Genomic DNA, 23,333 nt, shown 5'->3' on the forward strand with positions numbered 1-23,333 from the left:
TACTTTAAAAAGACCATTAAAACATCTCAGAACAAAACACATTTTGTCACTTAATATGAAGATTGAAATAATGATTTTTAAGAGAGGATAAAGTATTGGCAGAAGCAAATGCAGACTTTGCAGTCTCTTCACTGTGAGACTATGGCCAGGATGTCAAAGATGTGCTGTGTACTAGAGCATAAAGAATGGAAAACACACAAAAAATGGTAATTCAGGATGCCGCAGAAAGCTTATGAGTAGCACAGGAAATGGGACCTACTGCATGAGTCTCAGGAACCTCCTACACCAGGATGCTTATGGTTTCTGCAGCCTGGAAGGATTTAGGATCTGTAGATAGGGATGTTCCATTAATGATAAGTGAATGCTTTTGGAATTATGTGCCGAGATCTCAGACATTTAAGTTTGTGATTGGCAGACCTTGCTGGGGTATAAATCAAGCTCTGACCCCAAGACAGAAAGGGAAAATATAAAATTTAAAATAAAAAAATTACACATTCTTGTTTTCCAGGAGAAAAGATTTGATTTGAATGTGACAGCAAAAACTTGGTAAGAGATTTTCTTCTATTCCTTAAGACTTGGTTCATTGATTTTGCTGTTGTTTCAGCCACATGGAAATGACACAAGCAAGCATTCTCAGTCTGAAAACTAGAGTGTGCTTATAATAAAACATAAAATACATGCACAAGGTATACTACATAATTACCCTTAGGAAGATTTGGCTTTAATCAGTAAATATTGATAAAACATTAAAATAAACGCGTTTATTTCAGCATTATCCCTTTCCTTCTGACTACATAATTTTTTTTGGTTAATGTCAGTCTCTGAAATTCACAAAAAGAACAAAGCTAGCCAACAACAACAAAAAAAAGAATAGTCAGAAGTAAACATTAAATTTAATCAGAAATTAAGATTTTTTTTTCTTTACTGTCAGTATTCAGTGGCAATAAAACTTGTATTCTGTTAGTCCAGTTGTACTATATATTGAGTAGAAACTAAGGTAAATAAATTGGCTTGTGGTCTGACATCTATAGACAGGCTCATTAATACTCATCAGTAAACATGGAGATACTTCAGGTTATCTGTAGTTGTATGGAACACACGGAACTGGGCAAACTGGTATTTTTGTGTGTGTGCCTGATTAAGAAAAAAAGGAAAAAAATTTTTTTGAATTCAAACAGACTTTTCTGTTATTCATTTCAAAATGGCAAGTGGTCGGTAATAACAGGAAAATCAGTGTTATTCCACAACAGGAAAAACACCACCTGCTTATTTATTTCACTTTCAGAGCACTTTTGAAACTGTTTGTGTCTTGATTTACAATGGAAACTGGCTTTTGCAGTTCCAATTACCATTGTGCATCTTCATTTACAAATAAGATCATAATAATTTGGCTGATTTTATCCAAATGTGGTGGTGGAGAAACTCATAATTACATTTCTTTACTAGTTTCATTGAAATTATGGACCCAGTAGAAGAGAGAGGTTCTGTCACTGGAAGAAAAAGCAAACCCCTGCCATTTGACAATGCCTGGCCAGGTAGCTCTGACCAGACCATGCCCATCTCTTGCCTATTGGTGTTTTGTAGGAGCAGGGCAGGAAGAGCCAGGAGGGAGATTAGTGAGCAGAAGAGCACAAATGCCCAGGGAAATAAACTACAACCATGAGGTCTTAAGGAATGACTTAATTCAATTTCAAAATAGATGCTAATGAAACCGTTCTCTGGGAGAAGTTGTGCCTTACAATTTTTGAGTCAAGGTTGATGTGGAATAGAACTTCCAGCATTGACCCCTGAAATAGCCTGTGCAAGTGTAGACACAACAGAGCAGCAGGGGTGGAATCCTGTCCAGTGACCCATCTCTGACCATCCAGGAACTGGATGTCACTGAGGTCTCCCCAGCAAGATGGGCTCCGTGGCCACCCTCCCCAGCGGCACTCACCGCTAGAGGGAGATGCGTTCCCACTCCAGTTCCTCAAAAGGAGAATTTTTCCTCCACGTTGAAAATGCCAACCTTTGAAAATCGGGTGTTATTTTAGATTTCGAATGAGAAAATAACCTGTGAAATAGGAATCTATACTTTCACTTTTGACCATTTGCACGGATTTTCTAAACTTGGCAGTCTTTTAGTTGTAGAATATTTAAATATTTTGTTTTATTTGTAAATACTGTACATTGTTTCTTCCAATTAGCAATAATTGGGCATAATGCCACTAGTTAGTCTTACTAATTAACATAATTTTCTTAAATAGTAAAATTATTCTTTCTTGCTCCTGTCATATTGCATCGTCTTGTTTGAAGGGAAGGGTGCTGTAGATTATCTTTGATCAAAGTCCTAAGATTGATATGGGTGTGTTAATATTTAATATATGTGTCTGTTTTTATCTTAGCAATTGTTCATGCCACCAAGACCTGGACATGCGCTTTGGGTTTAACTTATGTTCTGAAGAGATGGCTTTCCTGGGGAAAAGAAAGAGATATGTAGCCAGTGCTCTCAAAAATGTTTTTCACCTACCATGCGATCTGCAGGATCAAGAAGTACGTGTGTGCTGAGGGGATAGAGCTGGAATCTCTAGTGCTTTCGTGTACTCCTGTAAATGAGTGGTCAGCAAAACAGGCCACACATACCTGCTGTGCAGGTACAAGCTTGTCTGTGTGTCTTAAGTACATTTCCTTCTGCTGGCAAGGTTTGTTTTACCGAGAACACTGGTTGCAGTCATCATGCTTCATTACTATCAATTTGGAATTTGTCATGGTTGAGGTGTGTTCATTCCTGCCATGCTGAGCTATAACTGGCTTGGTTCAGAAATACTGAATACATTACACAGCAAAGATTTTTTTCCCCTTGCTCCAATTTCACCGCTTTGTGAGAGTTTAGGACAAACATCTCTGAGTGCTTCTTATATCTTCTGTTCCTTGCAGTTTTGAAATTCCTTAAAATAAATATAATTTATTTTAAAATAACTTCAAGATACAGAAGAATAACTGAGGGTAGCTTAACAACATTGGCTGTGAACGGAGTGTATTTCTTCATGAGATTATCATGCAGGTTTTCATACATTAGTAGCCAGTGTGTGAAATAAGAAGAGTGGTGGAGTGAGAGATGTAGAGAAAATACATCGTTGTTTCCACAGAAGGTTTATTCTTATTCATCTGTGCCCGTATTTGCCCTAGAGATGGGTAAGAACCCAGGTTTGGCCTAATCTCTGAACCCACGTTTATCCAAAGGGAAATAAGTGGCAGTAGCAGTTGTTGCTTGGTTTTGGAGTCTTTCCTTCTGAAAAGGGACCTGGGCTCAGAGCTCAAGACCTGGGCTGGCTGGGGTGACCAGACCGCACTGCAGTTTGGGATGCAATGTTGAATGCTGTCAGTGTGAACGTCCCATCCTCCCTCTGCCCAACAGGTCCCTGTTGTGGCTATCATCACGACAGGTGGAGGACTGAAGTCAATGACAGGATTGTATGGCAGCCTCATGGGACTCAAGAAGTTAAATCTCCTGGACTGTGTAACATACATCAGCGGGCTGTCCGGCACCACATGGTAAGCCAGCTCAAGCAGGAGGCCTGACCAGGCCTTTTGAGGATCACACTTCTGCTGAGAGTAGCTTCTAAGAGCAAACAGGATTGGGAGATTCTCTTCAACCATCATATAAACAAGTTTCTCAGTAATAGGCCATTAAAGATTAGCTTGACTTGGTGCACACTTTTTCTATAAGCAATTCTTTACTGTGCCTATCAACTCCATGTGTGCAGCAGTTAAATGTGCATATGACAAGCACACTCATCAAGATGCTTTCTAGGTAAGTAGTTAGTGTGGATGTAACTGTGGATGCTCATAGCATCATGCCTCTTCCTTTCTCCACTGATGTCCCAGCTGTTGTGGTTCCCATTAACTTCTGAGACTGGCTGTGATTTCTAACTGGAAAAAACTGCTGGATAGTGCACACTTACCCCTGCAACCTGCCAGTTTTATGTTCCCCTGGCCAGAGTTATTCCCTGCTCAGAGGACCTACAGTTGCCTAATGTCTGATTGTCCCATGTAGAGGAGGTTGGTAAAATAGAGGATGATGTTAAAACAAAGCATAGTGATATCATAAGATTAACACTAAGTTAATCAAAGCCAAAAGACAGCAGCTGATATGAATGAATTTAAGGTTCCGAAAAATAAGCAAAGAAATTTTATTATCATTTTCTGCCTAATTTGTGCTTCACAAATGTACCTATGTTCACACCTGGCAGTTTTATCCCTTAAGCAAAGGTCAAGAACAAAAACTGCACTTCATTCTTCAGGGCAATCTGAAGTCGTAGAAACTCTGGAGTGTTCATTCTGCTGAATGGAGTAGCTAAACCAGAGTATGTGTGAGCAGAAGGAAATGCCTAAAGGTAAACTTCTGTTCTGAAAGCACAAAATTTCCAGCCTTTTTTTGCTCCTTTTGACTTTTGCTCTGTATTGTCTTTCTCCAGGACCATGGCCAACTTATACAGAGATGCCTACTGGTCACAGAAGGACCTGGACTCACATATTGGTGAAGCCCAGAAACAAGCAACGAAGTGCAAGATGGGCTGTTTCTCAATGGATCGCATGAAGTACTACAACAAGCAGCTTTGCCAGAGGAAAGAAGAGGGATACAGGACATCATTTATAGACCTTTGGGGTCTCATGATTGAGTACTTACTGAATGATGGGGTACGATGTATATTCCATTTCTTAAAGAACCATGTGTTTTTCCCTTAGTGGATGGAAACAAGTCCATCATTTCAGAGAATGTACCTCCAAGCAGAGCGGAATTCTGTGTGTTAACAAAATACCAGATTTTTAACACTCCTTTAATAGTTTTCCTAGAGAGAAATGCATCCTGTATGCTAATAAATTAGATTGTGGATGCAGCCATTTGAACTCTGGCTGCTATTTAAATGGAAGTGAAGGCAATCTTGGGAAGTGCATCTAAGATGAAAATTACTCATGCAAAACGAGTTCAAAATGCAAAGCAGAGTGAAAACTATCTCAAGCAACCCTGAAACAGCTAGAATGTTCAGTGAATTGCATCCACTGGCAGGTAACTTGATCTGCAAGTACACTGGAGGCAAGTGCATATTTTACTTTTGCTCAAAAGCACTACTCATATGGTTTAAGTGATGCTAATTTTTGTAAGTAATTACAGATTTGCTTCTCTGTTACCTGAAGGGCTTTCTACCCCTACGGTAAAATAGCCTGCTTCCTTGTCTCCCCATGTGGATCACAGTTCCAGGATGTGTGCTTTGGCACTTGGAAAGTGGGAAAGGGTGAGTGGTTGAGGATTGAGCAGAAGTGTCCTCCAGCAGGGGCAGAAGTGCTGCAGTTGTTCTACCATTCATTAGGGATTATTTTTCTATAAGTACATGTATAGCATTATGTATATGTAAACAGAACATAAATGCATACAGAGAGGAATACCAGGTGTTAAATAAAGGTGTGAGCTAAATAGATGCCTCTCTTTTAATCTCGGATAGATGAGGTCCCCCTCAGAATTTAACCAAACATTTTCCCCTTTGAGCAGTGCTGACTATTGCTATGTAACCATTAACTCTCCCTAATTTTCCAGAACTAGCTGCTGTTAAATTTTCCAGTAGTTCATGAGATTGCATGTTTTTTTATAAACCTCTTCAATGACAATATGCTTTTTCAGAAAAGAAAAAGTGGGTGGGGTGCAAATAATTTGCTGCCAAATTTCAGTCCCCTTGCAAGGCTGGACTGTGATAGCTGTTGTGTGGTAGGGCTCACATGCTCAAGGGCTTCCTTCAGATTCAGGAGAGGCAAGGATAGCTCACTACACTCTTCAGCACAAGGAGCAGACCACCCCTCCTCCTACATGTCAGGGCAGTACTTCCTAGGAAATACAGATGTGTAAAGAAATAGTTGCCTCCCTCCTCATCTTTTTGTGAATCCATGCACAGAGCCAGGCTGGAGCCATGCACTGAGCAGTTCAGTGCTGGTTAGTGGGGCTACCTGCAGTGCTCTGTGTGATGGAGCTGCCGGGGTATGTCCTGCATGCTGGGGGTGGAGCTGCCCGGCTCCTCCAGCACCAGGGCCAGTGAATTCACCATGTGTTGTTTCCATCTCCTCTCACATACCACTTTTTCTTCATACCAGAAAGACCCCCACAAGCTTTCAGAGCAGCAAGAAGCACTGTGTGATGGCCAGAACCCACTGCCCATCTATGTGTCAGTCTGCGTCAGGGACAGTTACAGCACCAATGATTTCAAAGGTAAGGATGTTGTTTTGGATCCTTTGAGGCTGAAATTGGCAGCTGAATTCCTGTCATCACTCTTTTCTTCTTGGTAGCACTTTGAGAAAAGAATCCTGATGTGTTATCTGCTTTTTTGAGAAATAACCATCACCTCCATGCCTTACAATGTTACTACAAGGGTTTTGGGGAGCAGCATTTCACTGTCTAGACATACGCACTAGAAATTCTGCCAGAAAGGCCATTTTTGAAGTATCATCACATCCACCTAGAATGAGAAGTATTGGAATTATCCAAGAATTGCTTTTTCTCAATGGCCAGGTATTGTTTCTATATGAAGAATGACCACATAGTTATCGTACAGTTTGGGAAGGCTTCCAACTTTCCAGTCTCCCAACTGAATCTGTTGTTTTTCTCATTGTCCTCTTTGTTTGGGTTTTTTTTCTGTGGAGAATCAGATGGAGGAGAAGGGGAAGAGGAGAATTCAGATCAATTTTTTTGTTGTTGAGGCAAGAAAATGAATCATTTCTGAATGAAAACAAAATTATGGCCCATGACATTTCTGTCCCAGTCTTCACTCACACTGCAGTTACATCAGACAACTGCACTTCACTTGGAGAGGATATCCAGGAAAGCCAAGAACTAATTTTGTCTCCATTAGTACCACACATAGCATAATTGGTCTTAAGTTATAAGTGAGGCTTTGCAAAGGCAACATATTAAACATAACTCAGACCAATGTGTACCTGAGCTTCCCCTCTCCCCGCACCTGCCTGGGAACCCTCAAAGTGTCTCGTTGTGGCTGTATTGCAGAGTGGGTGGAGTTCACTCCCTACGAGGTGGGACTTCTGAAGTACGGCGCGTTCATTCGCACGGAGCACTTCGGAAGCGAGTTCTTCATGGGCCGCTTGTTGAAAAAGCTCCCCGAATCCCGCATCTGCTACCTTCAAGGTGAGATATAGCATTGTCCTGGCACAGAGACACTTTGGAGGGGTGTAATGCTGTTAACCAGTGGGTAGATAGTTCTGTCCTAACGTACTGTCTGCTGGGAAATGGGAGTGGTAGTTTATCCAAAAGAACACAGTAAAAAAACCTGCATATTTTTTCAATTTCTTGTCACTTTCTTGGTAGATGAGTTGTCTGTGTCTTAGACATGGAATAGATGAGGCTCCTTAATTCTTTCATTGTAAGTAATAGCTCCCACTTCTTTGGTTATTCTTCTGATTCTTCTCTGAACTCCAACTTAAGTACAATTCTGATAGTCATATTTAAATTTACAATGACTGGTGAAATGGTGGCACTCTGTTTTGTCAACAAAGCCACCAGTGCCCCTGTGGGGAGGCAGAGAGGGGCAATCCTGGATGGAGAAAAGAGTGCACAGTGGAGCTGGAGCCCACTGCATGTATAAGCCTTTACAAGTTGTGGTGTGAGATCTTGTCTTACAAACCAAACCTCTGAAAAGCCAGTTCATCCCCTTTTGAAACAATTCAGGGTGTTTGAACGAGTTACTGATCAGAGTATGTGCAGAAAAAGATAAAGTGGAGAACGGAAGGTGGGGATGGAAAGGAAGTGTTTGCTATGTATGTTTTATCTGAATTCTTTATTTTGCCTGTTGAGTGAGTGGGTCTTTTTTATTCTTGTCTCACATTCTTTTCTTTCTTTACCATGTGACAGAGCCATGTAGTAGGTTAGGCACAAAGTTGATGGTAGCATGAACTGAAATAATGACACAGAAAGTTAAGAGGAATTTAATAGACTGGAAGTTTAGAAATATTTGCATTAAGCCCATTAAAAAATTAAGCCAGGAGGTCAAAACAGAAGAAAATGGGCATTTTCTTGTTAAAATGTGTCCTTGTGTTCACTAATTCCTTTTCCAGGTATGTGGAGCAGTATATTTTCGGTGAACCTGTTACAAATATGGGGACTGTCGCACAGTTCTGAGGACTTCTGGAAGAGATGGACACAAGACAGAATAGAAGAAGTTGGTGAGAAATTATTAAGCCTTTCATTTATGGTCATTTATTTTCCTGTATGGCTTTTGGCATCATCTTGTCAACTTTGCTGAAGCTGGTATTGACACTGAACTGTGCCGTAAATCAAATCCCTCCTGATGGGAGAGAATTTTCTAAAAGTCCTTGCAAGGAGTTTCAAAGATAAACTGAGACTTTTCCTTGAGTTTCAATGCTGCCAGATGTTTATTAAGTCTTATCAGAGGAACAGTGCCACTAGCGTGACCCAGGTACAGCATAGAGCACAGAAAAGCAGGAGAGAAGTCTCTTGTTATCAAGATTTGCACAGCCTTTTAAAGATAATTTAACCAATAGTTACTAAAAACGTATATTATTTTCACTTTCCTACCAATTATTCAGTAACGCGGGCAGGAACTGCGGAATTCTCTATCCAATCATTCCAAACTACTTTTACTGCAGAACATGAGGTAGTAGAAGAAGAAGGTTTAGAGAACAACAACAATCCTCCATTTTGATATTTTTTATTCTTATCTATTTACTACAAAGAGAAGCCCAAAACCTCTAAATTTTTCACCCTGTGACAATCTTACATAGTAGTCTATCACCTAATTCACACCACTGTATTTTCTAGTTCTTGTCTGACCGTTGGTAATTTTTTCCAAGGTTGGAGGTTAAAACAGTGTTGTTCAGGGGGGTAAGAACCCTTAAAAACAGGCAGAGAAATATTCTCGGCACTCTGGGTTCCTACATGGTATCACAGGATCTTACTAAGCGATAGCAACTTCCCCTCACACTGTATAGACTAAGAGGAAGAAAGTAATCAGAGAAAGGCTGCTGTAGTTACAACACTTACTAAAGCTCTACTGGTTCCTTCAGAGGATGTTTTAGAGGGGTCAGATGTTTCTCAGGAAGTGTTTTGGCATTACCATTCTCACTTATCCATACAGAACCAAGAACCAACAGCAGAGGATATGGTAATTTTTACTGCCTATGTGGAGAATAAACCTTAGTATCAATTGGTTAATCAATATTTCTTGGGGTTTTATTTTATTACTCAGTACAGTAATAACTGCATTGGATTCATACTGATACAAAGATAAATGAGGCCCAGAGGGTATTTTCTGAAGCAATATAGAAACCATGATTTTATTGCTAAATCACTTAATGTGATTGTAACTATAATTACAGACATCCTGAAAAATGCAGAAATACATCTGTGCAATCATGGAAACCACCAGGTCTCTCCTGCTGCACTCTCAGCCTCTTGGGCTGGCAAAGCAGATTGTCATTTCCAGAAACCACACCTTGTGCCATTTCTGCTTTTCACCCACATGCCATCTATCCACCCCCTAAACTACCCGTAGTTTCTGAATGTGAATGTATGCCCCAGGTTTTCCTGGGGTGCTCTCACTCTGCTGATTAAGCATATGCTCATGTAGTGATTATTGGGTAGCAGCTGTCACTGTTGCAATAGACCCTGTGGTTGCTGTTGTTGCCCATCTGACTAAGCAGTAGCGTATTCATCAGCCCCCTTTTCTCCATGCTTGCATCTGTTTCATGCTATCTTCCTGTGAGGATATTTAACTTCTGACTGAACATTTTCTGAATTGCTTGATTTCCTTAAGGTGTCCTTTTCCCAAGACTAAAGATTGCTTCTGATGAACTGTCTTCAGGCCAAAGCTTAAGACCATCTTTTTCCAGCAGCCATTCCTTTCCTTCAGAAGAGTTTGTGTGTGTTTAGTGAATCATCCAAGAATAGCCCCTGAGAACTCCTTTGTAACAGGGCAAACAACAGGGAATATTAGTTAACAAGCAGTTCACCACTTTTTATCCCCTCCTCTAGATGAAGACCCAGTGTTGCCCACAAGACCCCACGAGCTGAGGACTCGCATGTACACCCCCCCTGGCCCCCTGTCCAGCGCCCTTCGGGGAGCACTGACCGACCGCTTCTCTGTCGCCCAGCACCACAATTTCCTGAAGGGCTACCAGCTGCATAACAACTACATGGAGAACCAGCACTTCTGTCGGTGGAAAGGTGATGGCGGCTAATATTTAACTGGCATCATTTTCAGGTGCTTTTGGGGTGGGGAATTTAGGAAAGAAGCCTGTCTGGCTTGGCAGGGGATAAAAATCCTCCCGAGAGAACATTTATTTTCTCAATGGAGAGGACACACTAAGACTTCAGTGTTGCCAGGTATTTAAGACTTAATGTTTGTATTCATTTGCTTCAGCTGAGACCTCTGCAGTTCAGACTGAGAGGGTAGACTTGAAGCTGACAGAACCAAATTTAAAGTGGCAGAGAGCAGAGTGAACATGGGAGGCTTAATTTGGCAAGATTATACCTCTAGCTTCAGAGGCACCTGAAATATCCAAGAAAATATCACCTGTAAGAGAAAACTGGAAAGGAATGGGGCTTTCTAGTCCAAAGAAGTGGGGACTGAGTGGGAGGCATGAGTCTGAATGTATAAAGGATTGAAACTATTTCGTTCTCCAAATCAATGAGAGAGAAGATGAAACAATGACTGAAATGAAGTAAGGCAGATTTAGGTTAATTATTAGACCTAGCTTACTGGCGCTAACAAGCATGACATCTTAATGGAATGCATTGCCTGAAAACTCAACATAGATTTTTCAGAACAGGAGCTTAGGGGTTTTGCAGTCTTTCTCATGCCTGTTTGACAATCTAGTAGTGTGGCAATTAAATTAGACCAGGCCTCTGGAATGGTCAGTTCCACCTTACACTTCTTTTTCCAGTCAAATTATCTGCAGATCTATTCTTACTCAAAAAATATTTTCCTTTTAGACACTGTGTTAGACACACGTCCCAACCAGCTAATGCAAAATTCTGATCACCTGGGCATGATAGATGCTGGATTTTTCATCAATACCAGCAGTGCACCACTTCTAAGGCCACAGAGGGAAGTGGATGTCATCATATATCTAAGTTATACTACTGGATCACATACATCGGTGAGGACGTTCTTGTTACCATGTGTTGTGTCTCCTTTTACTTGTAAATGCCCAACCTGTAGCATCCAGAACTGCTGGTTTTATCAGCTGTTCAGTTTATAACATCTTCCTTCTCCTACATTTTTCACTGCAGTGATTAATATTGTTCCTGTTTCCTGGACTCTTTCTTGCTGGTTTATTCAAGGGGGTGTCAGCATGGTCTCTTCCAGAATGATGGGAGGAGCCTCTTCTGCTTTATGCTGAATCAAGCAGGCTTCCAGACCCTGCACAGGAATATTCATAAAGATGAGGAAGTGATTTCTTCTGACTCAAGTTAGAATATAAAAAGGGTTAAGTGGATATCAACAGCAGATGATTTCTGGGCTGACAAAGAAGATGCTACAAGTAAAATTCAGTGATGAGCATCTTCCTGCAGAAACCCCATTTCATGGAGATAAAGTTAATTAGCTGTCTATAAGGGCTAGCAGAAAAGAAGTTTGGATCTTTTTATGTCAGAAGCTGAGGTTAGTTGAAAACTCACTATTAAGTACTTTGGCCTGCTTAAGTAGAATTACATTTTGAGAATGAGAGCAGCTGTGCTAATGCTAATAAGCTGTATGTTGCATGAGATAGATGTAATGAAGTTTTATTTCAGCCTCATTCATTGTCTAGATAAAACTTACAAAAAAAAAGGCTGCTACAATTTCAAGTACTTTAGTAGAAGCCTTTTTCTGCTTGGTAGTGTTCACTCTTAGGTGGTGCAGAGTAAATAACACAGTGCATATTAGGACATGATATTTTATTAAACATTTCAGGGAAAAGATATAGCATAGCCCAGTACTTCAGGCTTTCTCAGTAGAATATCAGGCTCAATTAACACTGTGACATAATGCCTACACAAGCAGAGACATAATTGCACATTCAAACTTAACTTTCTTATCTCCTGGCTTCCAAGCACAAAGTAAGATACCTTAAACATTTTCTTGCTGTGGTTTTTTTTCTGTTTAATTCTAGACAATATATTAAAGACAGGCTCTTTCATTTGCTGACACTCATGCTTTACCCTAAACTTCTGCAAATTGTTTCAATTTTTTGAAAAAAAGCAGTGTCCTGGGTGAATTCTTTAATTCTGCAACTGGGTTTACAGCTTCTGATTAGCAATGTGGTTACTATGTGTGGTAATTATGTGTAGAGTAACCCTTGATAAGAAGCAACTCACCCTATGGATCTGAGTCACTAAACCTTAATAGTAGATGACAATTTGGGGTCTTTAGACAATGAAGTTGATTTCCAATGCTGACCATTTTTGTGATCCTCCAGTCTCTAGATAAGGCATGTAAATACTACTCAGAACAGAAAATCCCCTTCCCAACAATTTCTTTGACTGATGAAGATAAGAAAAATCTGAAGGAGTGCTACATTTTCCAAGATTCAGATTTGCCAGGATGTCCGATTGTAATTTTTCTTCCCCTTGTGAATGATACCTTCCAAGAGTACAAAGCACCTGGTAAGTTACAAGTAGTGGCAAAGCACTAAACAAAAGACACCACTGCTTCCCTGACTCAGCCAGAGCTTCTTCTTTGCTGCTGGCCATCTTTGCTGGCTGGGTTCATGGGGGAGCACTTTAGCTAATTAAACTTGTTTTCCCCATCCCTGCCAAAGCTATTATGTTCACTCATGTCTTCCTTGTGGCCCTAAGAGAATAGACACAGCCCGTGTCTTTTGGATGGTGTTTACCTTCACCTCTCTTCCATTTGTTACTTGAAGTGTTCCTACCTAACTGAAAAAGCTTTTTTCCTGTGAAAAGTACAGCTCTCTCAGATTATTTCCCCCTGAATATATTGTCTATTGTCTGGGTATTTAATTCTACGCTTGAGGAACCAGAGTGTCACATATGAATGGTGGGGGAGCAAGAACCTGCCTTTCAGGCTGAACTCCTGCAATGTTAAGATCAGTGTGTCTCATTTTGGTACAGCACCAGCCTGGGGATCATTTTATTGACTGTGCTGTACTCAGGGCCTGTCACTCTTTTTCTGCCAGGCCGCCTACTTTGTATTCCTCTTCTTTACTGCAGGTTAGTAGGATGCATTTGCTCTGCTCCTTGGTAGCAGGGAGGTTAAGTCCAAAATGCTGCTGTTGTGGAATTTGCGTGACACAAGAAACAGAAAGGCAGAGATGGATCCTGTTGGCAGGTGCCCTGCACCTTATTCAGCATTGCAGGAACTCTCCGTTTCCCCATGTTTTTATTGCTCCTTTCTTGTTTAAATTCTATTCTCTTACTAGCAATTAATCTTCCTCAGCTGAGGTTCATAGAAATCCCAGCTGCCCACGGTAAGGCCTGCAGCGCATTGACAGTGGCTTTTGGAGTGCCCTTTCAGGCTGACATCCTTGCCTGACCCATGGCTTTAATGAGACAGATGTTTCCGAGTAAGCTGTAGATGAACATTACAATGCCATCCCTCACGTCTCCCTTGTGCCTTCCTCACTTCAGACCCACAACGTTCTCTTGACTAGGGTGGCAATAGATGGACCTGCATTGTGCATTTAAACCCTATGAATTTTCTTCAGGAGAAAAGCCCCACTCTTTGAGCTTTTGTGGACAGTTTGACACTGATTGAGATACACATCGTGTGACGACAACAACAACTCTTTCCCTCCAGGTGTCAAGCGCTGTTGCTCAGAGATGGAGGAAGGCCAACTTGATTTGACCAGCCGCTGTTCCCCGTACTGCATGTTCTCGGTCAGGTACACCGATGAGAACTACCGCAAGCTGCTGAATCTCAGCGAGTACAACATCCTCAACAACTCTCAGATGATTATGCAGGCCTTGCAGACAGCGATGCAAAGGAGAAGGCAGAAAATGTGCTGATCGCCCGTCCAACTGCCCTTATCTTCTCAGAGGAGTTCTTCATGCTCTAGGACCCAGAAGGGACACAGCTTTTTCAAACACTGGCCATTCTGCACTGCAGAAACTACCCCAGCTGGTGCAGGGGCTTGCTGGGGTTTTTCCATTCCCAAGAAGTGGTCTCTATAAGCAAAGACATTGTGTGGGAAATTTTTACATGTTTTGTTCCATAAATTAAGGTTGTCTGTAGAACACTCTTTGCCTAAAATACTTGTTAGATTTTTTAAATAGCATGATTTTAAGCCTAACTTATTATAATACATGACATAAAGGACAACAATTTTTTACCACCACAGTGCTACAGTTATACAACCCAGCCAACACACCTACAGGCCATAAGAAGGGAGTATAAACACTCTGCTCCCACAGTTCTGCTTTGTGGAACACAAGGTGCAACCAGCCCTGGAAAACAAAGAGAACCTAAGACACAACTGGAAGCTGGTATTGGATCCCTGGGCCAACTCTGTTTTGCAAGTGTCCCAAAGAGCAGCCACAGAGGCTGGAAACGTAAGAGGGACAAGTGTGTGCACACAACCAGCCCCATCATTTGCATCCACATCCTGGGCTCTCTTGGGCTGTGAATGAATCATATGTGATGGGAAGGAGCAACTTAGGGGGAAGTGGCGTAAGACTTTTCGCATAAAATTTTTTTTTAAAGCAAAGGGTGTTAATTTGGGCACATCAAAATTCCCTGTTAATTTATGTCAGTTTTAATTGGTTTATACTGAGACAGTATATAAAACCTCAACACTTTAATTTGAAGCTTTCAAAATAAAACACCCTGGATCCTTTTCCCCCTGTTATTTCTTATAATAAAATACCATTCTTAAATTTAAAAAAATAAAAAAGTACTTGAAAATATTTTACTTCCAATAGACAATGAAAATTTGCTGTCTTACTCCATGAAAACAGTTTAGGTCATATGCCTATCAACAAAACTTCTTATTTGTTTGGTTCTGTCTGCACAAACTGAGCAAAAGTGAGTCAGTAGTCTGCAACAACTAAGACCATCTTAAAACAATCCAAAGACTATGCATGGGATCTAGCACAAAACCACCAATTACATTTGTTTGGGCTTGCATTTTTAAACTTCCTTCATTTTCCATTTTATTGAAAGTGCCTTTTTTAACTGTTCTGAACTGTGCTGAGGGTGAGCTGTAAAAATTATTTATAAATCCATAACAACTTTTGCATTCCAGGAGCAAGTCAAATTGAAAACACGCTTTATTAATAAGTTTTACATCCTAAAGACAGCTGGGAAAATTTTGAAGAAAGTGTCTATTCAGTCAGAAAAACATCTATCAACTAGATATTATAATGTGGGACTAAAATAAACCAGGGAAAATGCTTGGGTAAGTTGAAACATTTCATGTTAATATTTTACAAAACATCTTTGTTTTGAAACATAACTTCTTTTTAATAGACTGCCTACCTCGTCAGCCCAGGGAACCCAACCTGAAAATAACAGGTTTCATTCACAGCCAAATAACATGTTTGGCTTGTTACAGAATGATGCTCTGAGGATGTTCAAGGAGAGATGACAAATTATCTTTACAAATTGGTTCACAATGACTTTTCCAACACTTCAGTCATTTATTATATCAAAACAAAACTTGCATTTTTGTGCAACTGTAGCCTAATGTTGCAAGCCTAAAGATCACAGCATAAATATTAACGTTTGAAACTCTTTAGGTTTTGAACAACTACGCACTTCTGCTGGTATTTTTTTGTTTGTTTGTTCTGTGGTAGTTTCACTAGTCATGATCAGAAATATGACGCTATGTGCTCTGCATATAATCCTGGGAATTGCCTCCATTTTTACCTGAAAACCCTCTTGTGAAAAAAACCCCATAGTTTTTAGTGTTAAACTCGTGCCGCCTCCAGTTCTGAAGAAATGTTATTTATGTGTAAAAATTGTGTGTATACACTACCAGACAATAAAGGCTTGTTTGCAAAATGAACATTCTGCCTTGCTCCGCATATTCAGGCATTTCAGTAATATGCTTCAGGTTCACAGTGTGTTCCTTGTTCCTGGAAAACAAAACTGTTTTTATCTCTGCAAAGAGCATACCAAATACTTGCTTGTATCGTGGATAAAGGAATGTCTCAAGGGACAGATTGCAGGCGTACGGAGTGAGCCATGGTCCCTCCCTCCTGCAAGGGCTGTTTCTGATAAAGATTGCAAATGCTGTTCATGAAAATGAGAGTTTTTTGGTCACTGGCACTATGGGAGTGAAAGCCTCAGAGGGCCCATCCTGGTGGACAGTCTGGTTTGTAGCTTTGCCCTCTAAGCAGATGTCATAGTATAGCACTGTCTTTAAACATGACTGACAGATGCCAATGCTGCCAATTTTCTGAGACCTAATGAAAAATGCATTGCATCAAGCTACATCATTGCAGCTGGCACACAGGCGAAACATGCCAGAGTGTAGACACAACCCTTCATGGTGTTATGAAATACTGTAGCCTATGGCAAAAATTTATTCTACCAAGTTGGCTGTGATGACTGTTGATATTATTTTCCAAGGGAATGTGCAGAGGGGACCTGTGCTGGCCGGTGGCAATGTTTGACCGGTAAACTCAAGAATGCTCAGGGAATGAGCACTTTTTTGTTCATAGACAATGTACTGGGGAAGCAGGAAAGCCAAAGGAATCCCTTTCCCCAGAAAGTTCGATCTGTTATGATCTGTGGATGATGCAACAGTCTTCGGCTGCCTTTTCTAATCCTCTTCCCGTGAGCTGCGAGCCGTGCCAGTTCTGATGGCCCAGGTGTCAGCTGTGTGTGGACAGGGGCAGGTGTCCTGCCCCAGGAGTGGTGTCACAGTTGTGCCGAGGACTTTGGAGAGGTCAGGGTGTGTGGGGACAGTGTGAGGTCAGGGCTGAGTTCTGCATCTGGCTGGCAGGTTTCATTGGGTCAGACAGGAGCACTTAAATGCAGCTCGTTTGCAGCCAGAGTCAGTCTGAGCTGGCAAACCATGCAGAAGTATTCACGGGGATGGAGCTAAGCTAAGGAAAGTCATTGCTTCAGGACTCCAGATCTAAACACAAAAATAATAATAACAAGCCATAGGAAAGAAGAGGGAAGGAGTACAATGACTTGAGGAGATACCCAGCCCTGCTGGACCTTGGCTGAGTAGATATAAACCACCAAATGAGTGTGCTGCTCTGCATGCCTAGACCTGGGATTGTAGGGGCATGTGGTTCAGAAAGCCTTAAACTGTTTTTTGCAATAACCAGGTTAGTCTGAGAGCAATAGTGTTGTGTCTCTCATTTGTTTTTTTTTTCTTATTAGCTGTTTTATTGTATCTGCTTACCATCACAGTTAACCTACATTCAATTTATATACTGTTGCTGTATCTTATTACAGAGTATGTATTTCTGTGGGCTTTGAGGGCTTGCTAAGTTGAAAGTTCGGTGCTCAGGTAAGAGGGCATCCTTCTCTAATGTTTAGTTATAAACCTGCCATTGGCCAGTGTAGAGCAAAGTGACTCAAACACAATACTTCCACCTGCTATATAGGCAAAGGTATTTTTTCCTACTTATTTGACCACAGGGTTCAGCTTCCTACCATAAGAAAATGGGAGGGGAATAACTGGTTTTAAGAAACCAGTCAGAGGTGGGGCTCTGAGTCAGTTTATAATATAGTTGCTCACCTGCATATGAGACATTTTGAACTCTTGGTGTCTGTGGAAGCTGGGAGATGTGAGATTGCATTGCCACAGATAACACTGGACGTGTGTGTGAACGCGAGCATGATGGATCAAGATGGCATTTTGTCTCAGGTAAGAAGGGTGCAGAGCAGAGCAAGGCATCTGGGATCTTAAGCAGTTGTGTTGCATGTAGTGCAAAGATGATACTACTTTCTTGACCTACCATTGACTATAATGACTCTATGGAGGATGAAGGAATCAAGGCTTCAAGACCTCAATATCAAAACTTTAAAAACTATAGTAAACCACAGGAAGAAAATGCAAGCTTCTTGGGGAGCAAGAGCTTATTTACAAGAGGAGCATTTTGAATATTTAGAGGGTTTATTAATTTCAGAGACACGATATACGCAACTTTAGAATAAGTATTAAATAACATGGAGGTGTACTTCAAGGCGAAAGATTAATGATAGGGTGTGTTTATGGGAGACAGGTTTGCTGTTCCTTTAACAGCCAGGGCCAGGACCTGCTTCACCTCCCTGTGTGTCATGAAGGGTGGACCTTACCTGGCTGCTACGCCTCTGCTCAGGCTTACTGGGGCAAGCACAGCCCTGGCAATGGCACCGGGCACCGCAGGAAACCCCAGTTCCTGCCAAGGCTCTACAGCCAGCACTGACCATGGGCTCCCTGTCCCTGTGGCTCTGAAATTCCTAATTCCCAATGAGGATTGCCTTTAAGAGACATGATGGTTTTTCCAGGGATAAGGTTGGCCCTTCTTGTTCCAGGACCTGATCTCCCAAACCTCTCAACAAGGAGACGGAACTATGCAGCTGAATCCTGATGGGAAACAGAGGACTTCTCTTATAAAGGTACTGCAAAGGAAAATTTCAAAAGGAAACTGTAAAGGGGACTTTCCTGCTGGGTGGTGGCTGGGTGAAAACAGATAGGGTTCAGCATCTGCCAAACAATGTAATTAGCTACTGTAACCCATCCAGCTCCCTCCATGAAACACTGTCCCGCTTATTGTTTTGATCATCCCACTTACATAGTCTTGCTTCATGTTACATTCTTAGTGTGGTTTCCTGTCCTTGGCACATGGGGAACAACCTCTGTTTAAACAAGACTAATATGTTTAAAAGGATGGGCTTCAATAGGCTTTCTCTACATATGTCTTGCTAAAGCGCAAGTTTACTGCCAGTGTACATGGCAAGAGCTAGGAAATTATGCCATTTATTCTTACAATAGTATGGCAGAATCTTAAAGTTGATTTTCAACACCTGATTTCCTGAATTAACTCCTCTTCTGGCCTCTAGTAAAAACTAGTAGATTCCCAGGAGACTTCAGACATGAAATCTTTCCTCTAGGAAATGAAAGGACTAGATGTGCTAGAAAAGTTTTTTACCCTTCCTCTCTCTAGTTTGAAGCCATTTATTAGTAATTAGGAACTCTCCCTTGTTCTCCTTTGTGATGAGTAAAGCTGCTGAGCAGCAGGCATTGTGCTCTCAGTTTAAGGAACAGCCAACCTTTTCTTGATTAGCTGAATGGAAAACCCAAAGACGAGAAAATATACCCCCAAATACAACTCTTCAGGGGTCACAGCAATTTCAGAAGAACACACCAAACACCTCAGATTTTTTAGGCAAAACTCACAAAGCTGACAGGATTTTGGTCATTTGTTATTTATAGTTCTGTGATGTCTAAGCCAAGGCTCCTTGGTCAGGAAAGGGCACCTCCACATGCCTGAGTATTTTATTCAATCTGCACTGCCTTCTTGGCACATTGGGATCACCATGAAGGTGGCTTCAGGGAATCTGATCCATGGAACTGAGTTAAGCCCTTCCAGGAACTGCCTTCTCCAAAGCCAGCCACTGGCAGCATCAGTTACTGGTTCTGTAATTACTGAGCACTTTCTGTACCTGCCTCATTTCCGTGCCTTTAGGAGTTAGGATTTAGACATGAATTCAAGTGCCCTTGGTGGTCTGATTCACAGCTACTCTTGGGACCCTTTGCAGAGGTTTCACATCCTTGATTTGCACATCCAGTGACCTGCTGTGCAGCTGAATAGTATGAATGTTCTTGGTGCCTTTTCCTATAACAGGATACTTTGGTTACCTGGAGGCTGATTTTACCTGTTTCTTCATTAGCCTATTTGCTAACTGCTGCCAGTCTCAACAACATGTATTCACTAGCCCTGGTTGCCTGCATTGATACACTCAGGTTAAACATTTGGAGCGACATCACATGGACATACATTCCATTAAGCCTATGAATGCTGATGCACTTCACTTTTTATAATACTATTAACACAGTACACACCAAATTGTTCTGCTCACAGTCCAACTAAATTCTTGCTCTCCTTTCCTGCAGTACCTGTGTCACACTTTTATCTCAGTGGTTTTAATGAAGTCAGTGTCATGCTAATGCCACTTCAGGGCTGGCAATGGTCTTTCATAGTCATTTTGCAGTATAGGTGGAGTCTCTACCTGTCCATGGCCCCGTAGTTGTGCTAAGTGACTTTTAGGTCTTTTGAAGCAAAAGTTTCCTGCTGATTTATATTCCAGCATGTTGTATCTTTCCCCTCCCTATCCGCGGTGGTAGAAATAAAAGGTTATATGGAAGTTATTTATTTGTTTATTTCATGGTAAAGGGAGAGCAGATACAAGGTCATGTTTGGACTCCAATGTAAGATCAGAGCAGCAATACGAGAGGCTAAGAAGTCATGCATGAGGTCAGAAACATGGGCTAATATGAAAGAGGGAAGCCAAAGGGAACAAACAAGAGTTTCTTATCAGGTGTAAAACATTGTTTACACTTCTTATGTGGAACAGTGCAAAGAAGCTTGAGATGTGAAGAGTTTACATACTTCAAAACTAGAGATAAACTTTTCACAATAAAAAGTCAGAGGTGACCTTAGCTCACAAGGGCAGCCATATCCCTGTAAATGAAAACCACATGAATAGTAAGTAGCATGGTAGAAGTGCAAAGCAGCAATCTCTTTCTCTGATCCTAAAATCTGTTTTGGGATCAGTGGTCATCATTTAACTCTGCAGAGTACTGTACGTTTAAAAAAGCAGGAATATGAGAAAATCATATCCCATAACCCAGGCGACCAAATATGTGTAATGACTGGATATTGTGGTAATCACCACAATAATACTTTTATCACTTGAAAAAGGTCTGAAGCATCTCTTCATTTTCTACCTTGGAAATTTAAAAAAGCTGGGACTGAATCTTAGCACTTTGTGCAGTAAGATTTTATATAAGAAACAAATAAATGCTCTAATAAGATAAATCCTCAAATCATGCTACAGAATAAATGAAGTATTTCAGTCTAGTCTTGATTTAGATGTTAGCAGGAAAATAAATGTATAGGCCCTTTCATAATCACATAGAAAATTCAACTAAATTGTTCCTGATTTGGGTGTTTATCTCTCTTGATCACTTCTGTCTTCTAAATATGCTGTCTAACATTAGCATTCATTCCTGTCTTTTGTACGGTTTTTTTCCCCTGCAGATAGAATCCTCTCTATGTTACTTACTGACTGTAAGAGTCATAAGAGCAAGAAATATCCACCAGGCAGATGTCTGTGAGTATCTGCAGTGCACTATATAGTCCCTGTCACCTCCATGGGCTAATAGCTAGTCCTGCTCCAAGAAAAGGTGCTTTCTAGATTTCTTCCATGTATGGAGAAATTTCTGTCGTTGGTGTGCTGGTTCCAGCAATGAACACAGAGTGTTCTTCTTTGCATTAGCCCTTGTTCTGCACAGAGGTAACTCCATAAGGTCACAGCTGTGCCTACCACACACATTTCTCTGTGTCCCCAAAGGGAGCAGTAAAAACTCTGCGGTCTGTTGAAAGCAAAAAATGGGGAAAGATCTCCCATGTTTTCCTCTGGAGTATATTTATGTAACAAAGAACACAAAATGGTTGCACTAATTGAGTAAATACTGAAAGCTGAGTAGCCTTATCTCAAATTTAGCTTGTACTCAAAGCTTTCTCAATGCTAAGTAATCCAAACTACCATACCCTAATTCTCTGTGTGCCAGCATTCCCAAATAAAAGCCCATCAGATGTTGTTACATTTTGTAGCTCCTCATATGCCAGCCTGGAACAAAAATATAATAGAAGATTGTATCTTTACTTATGCAGAAATCAGAAAGCTTTTTTTAATGTTCTGTTTGGCTAAAAGAGAAGATATCACTTTGTTTCCTTAACACTTGCTGTATTTGTCCTGGATTTTTTTTTATCCTTGGCTAAACTGATTGTTTGATGACAAAGAAGGAGGAGAAAACCCTTCCCGTTTAATGTATTTATCATATTTCTAATCCCATTTATTTAAAGAGTCATGTCACCCTTCTTTTTTCTCCATTCCTCCCACCTACATGGTAATGTTTATGTTGAACAAATATGCCAATATGTATCATAGCGTCTCTCTTTGAAAACAAGACTTCATATTGTTCAATTCATTCCTTCATCTAGAGCAAATGCTCATTTTAGAGGTGTTTGTGTTTTTAACATACAGTGAGCCATACTGATTGCTACGTGAGCCTTTGGCTGCCAACTGCTTCAAATGAAAAATTTCAGACTAAAGCCATCAAGAATTGCAAAGATCCAGTCTGGAATGAAACCTTCTACTTCAGGATCCAGAGTCAGGTTAAGGTACTGAACTGGGACTTTTCTGGTAACTGACCGAGGGAGCAACTGAGAGGTTTTATCCTTTTGCAAAGGGACATAAGCAGTTTTCTCAAGAGGCAAGGAAAGATGCAGAAAGATGTGAGAATAACTCATATCCTCATGACGGTTTTCCATGCCATGAAAGACAATTGTCTCTCTCAGGCATGGACAGAATGAGGCATTTGAAATGTCTGTGATTTCCTCTCATTCCACCTCATAGGCTGGTGCCAACGGGCAGTTGATTTCCTCTCTACTTCCTTCCCTTCTTGTTCTTTTTCTTTATGTCTTCCCACTTCTCACAGCAGCTGACTAAAACAGTTGTCCCCAAGATATCCTGCTTTGAATAAAACCTTACACATTTCTAAACTCCTTTCTTTCCTTTCCCAGAATGTGCTGGAGCTGGCACTCTATGATAAGGACGTGGTTACTCAGGATGACCACCTCTTCACAGTGTACTTCGACATAGCCAAACTTTCCCTGGGAGAGGAAGTCTTCATGCACTTCAAGTGTGATTCACAGGTGAGGTCTGAAATAAAAATGGAATAGCTTGGCAAGAATGTGTTTGTTAGCTTTTCTGTCTAAAATACTATTTTTAAAATTTTGCCTTTTTTTCTTCCTGTGTGTCAGCTGCATAGCCACATAAAAGTAAGTTGTTTTTCTCCCTGACATGGGAAAACCTCTTCACACCTGGATCTGTAGGCACATGGAAGGGTTTGGTGTTGGCCACAGAGGCTCACAAATTTCAGGTGTCTTGGCCAAATTGTCACTTTGCTGAGCCTGCCCCCATTGAGGGTCAAGGAGGGTGTCCAAGCCTGTACCTGATGATTTTGTCATAACTTATTACTTAGCCTAATAATTAGGAAGCTAAAACTCTGTGATCAGAACTGAATGTCAAACCAGACTAGTTGCTAATTATGGACTGTGACATGGGTGTTGAAATAAAGTCTAAGCCATGCCACCCAGCTTGGCA

The 23,333-nt window shown here is 41.0% G+C and overlaps 1 protein-coding gene across 1 annotated transcript in view; it reads left to right on the forward strand.

Annotated features, from left to right (window-relative positions):
• LOC116445975 overlaps positions 1-23,333 on the forward strand; it is a 60,370-nt gene that overhangs the window by 25,290 nt on the left and 11,747 nt on the right. The window contains exons 12-28 of the mRNA XM_032113170.1: positions 509-546; positions 2,385-2,532; positions 3,398-3,534; positions 4,458-4,680; positions 6,124-6,238; positions 7,031-7,168; positions 8,095-8,202; positions 10,031-10,222; positions 10,991-11,157; positions 12,457-12,643; positions 13,797-14,003; positions 14,432-14,548; positions 17,645-17,823; positions 18,474-18,557; positions 21,203-21,275; positions 22,212-22,348; positions 22,751-22,882. Coding sequence (XP_031969061.1) covers positions 509-546; positions 2,385-2,532; positions 3,398-3,534; positions 4,458-4,680; positions 6,124-6,238; positions 7,031-7,168; positions 8,095-8,202; positions 10,031-10,222; positions 10,991-11,157; positions 12,457-12,643; positions 13,797-14,003; positions 14,432-14,548; positions 17,645-17,823; positions 18,474-18,557; positions 21,203-21,275; positions 22,212-22,348; positions 22,751-22,882 — 2,382 coding nt within the window. The remainder of the gene's footprint in view (positions 1-508; positions 547-2,384; positions 2,533-3,397; positions 3,535-4,457; positions 4,681-6,123; positions 6,239-7,030; positions 7,169-8,094; positions 8,203-10,030; positions 10,223-10,990; positions 11,158-12,456; positions 12,644-13,796; positions 14,004-14,431; positions 14,549-17,644; positions 17,824-18,473; positions 18,558-21,202; positions 21,276-22,211; positions 22,349-22,750; positions 22,883-23,333) is intronic.

The sequence above is a fragment of the Corvus moneduloides genome, chromosome 6, assembly GCF_009650955.1.
Source record: "Corvus moneduloides isolate bCorMon1 chromosome 6, bCorMon1.pri, whole genome shotgun sequence".
Lineage (NCBI taxonomy): Eukaryota > Metazoa > Chordata > Aves > Passeriformes > Corvidae > Corvus > Corvus moneduloides.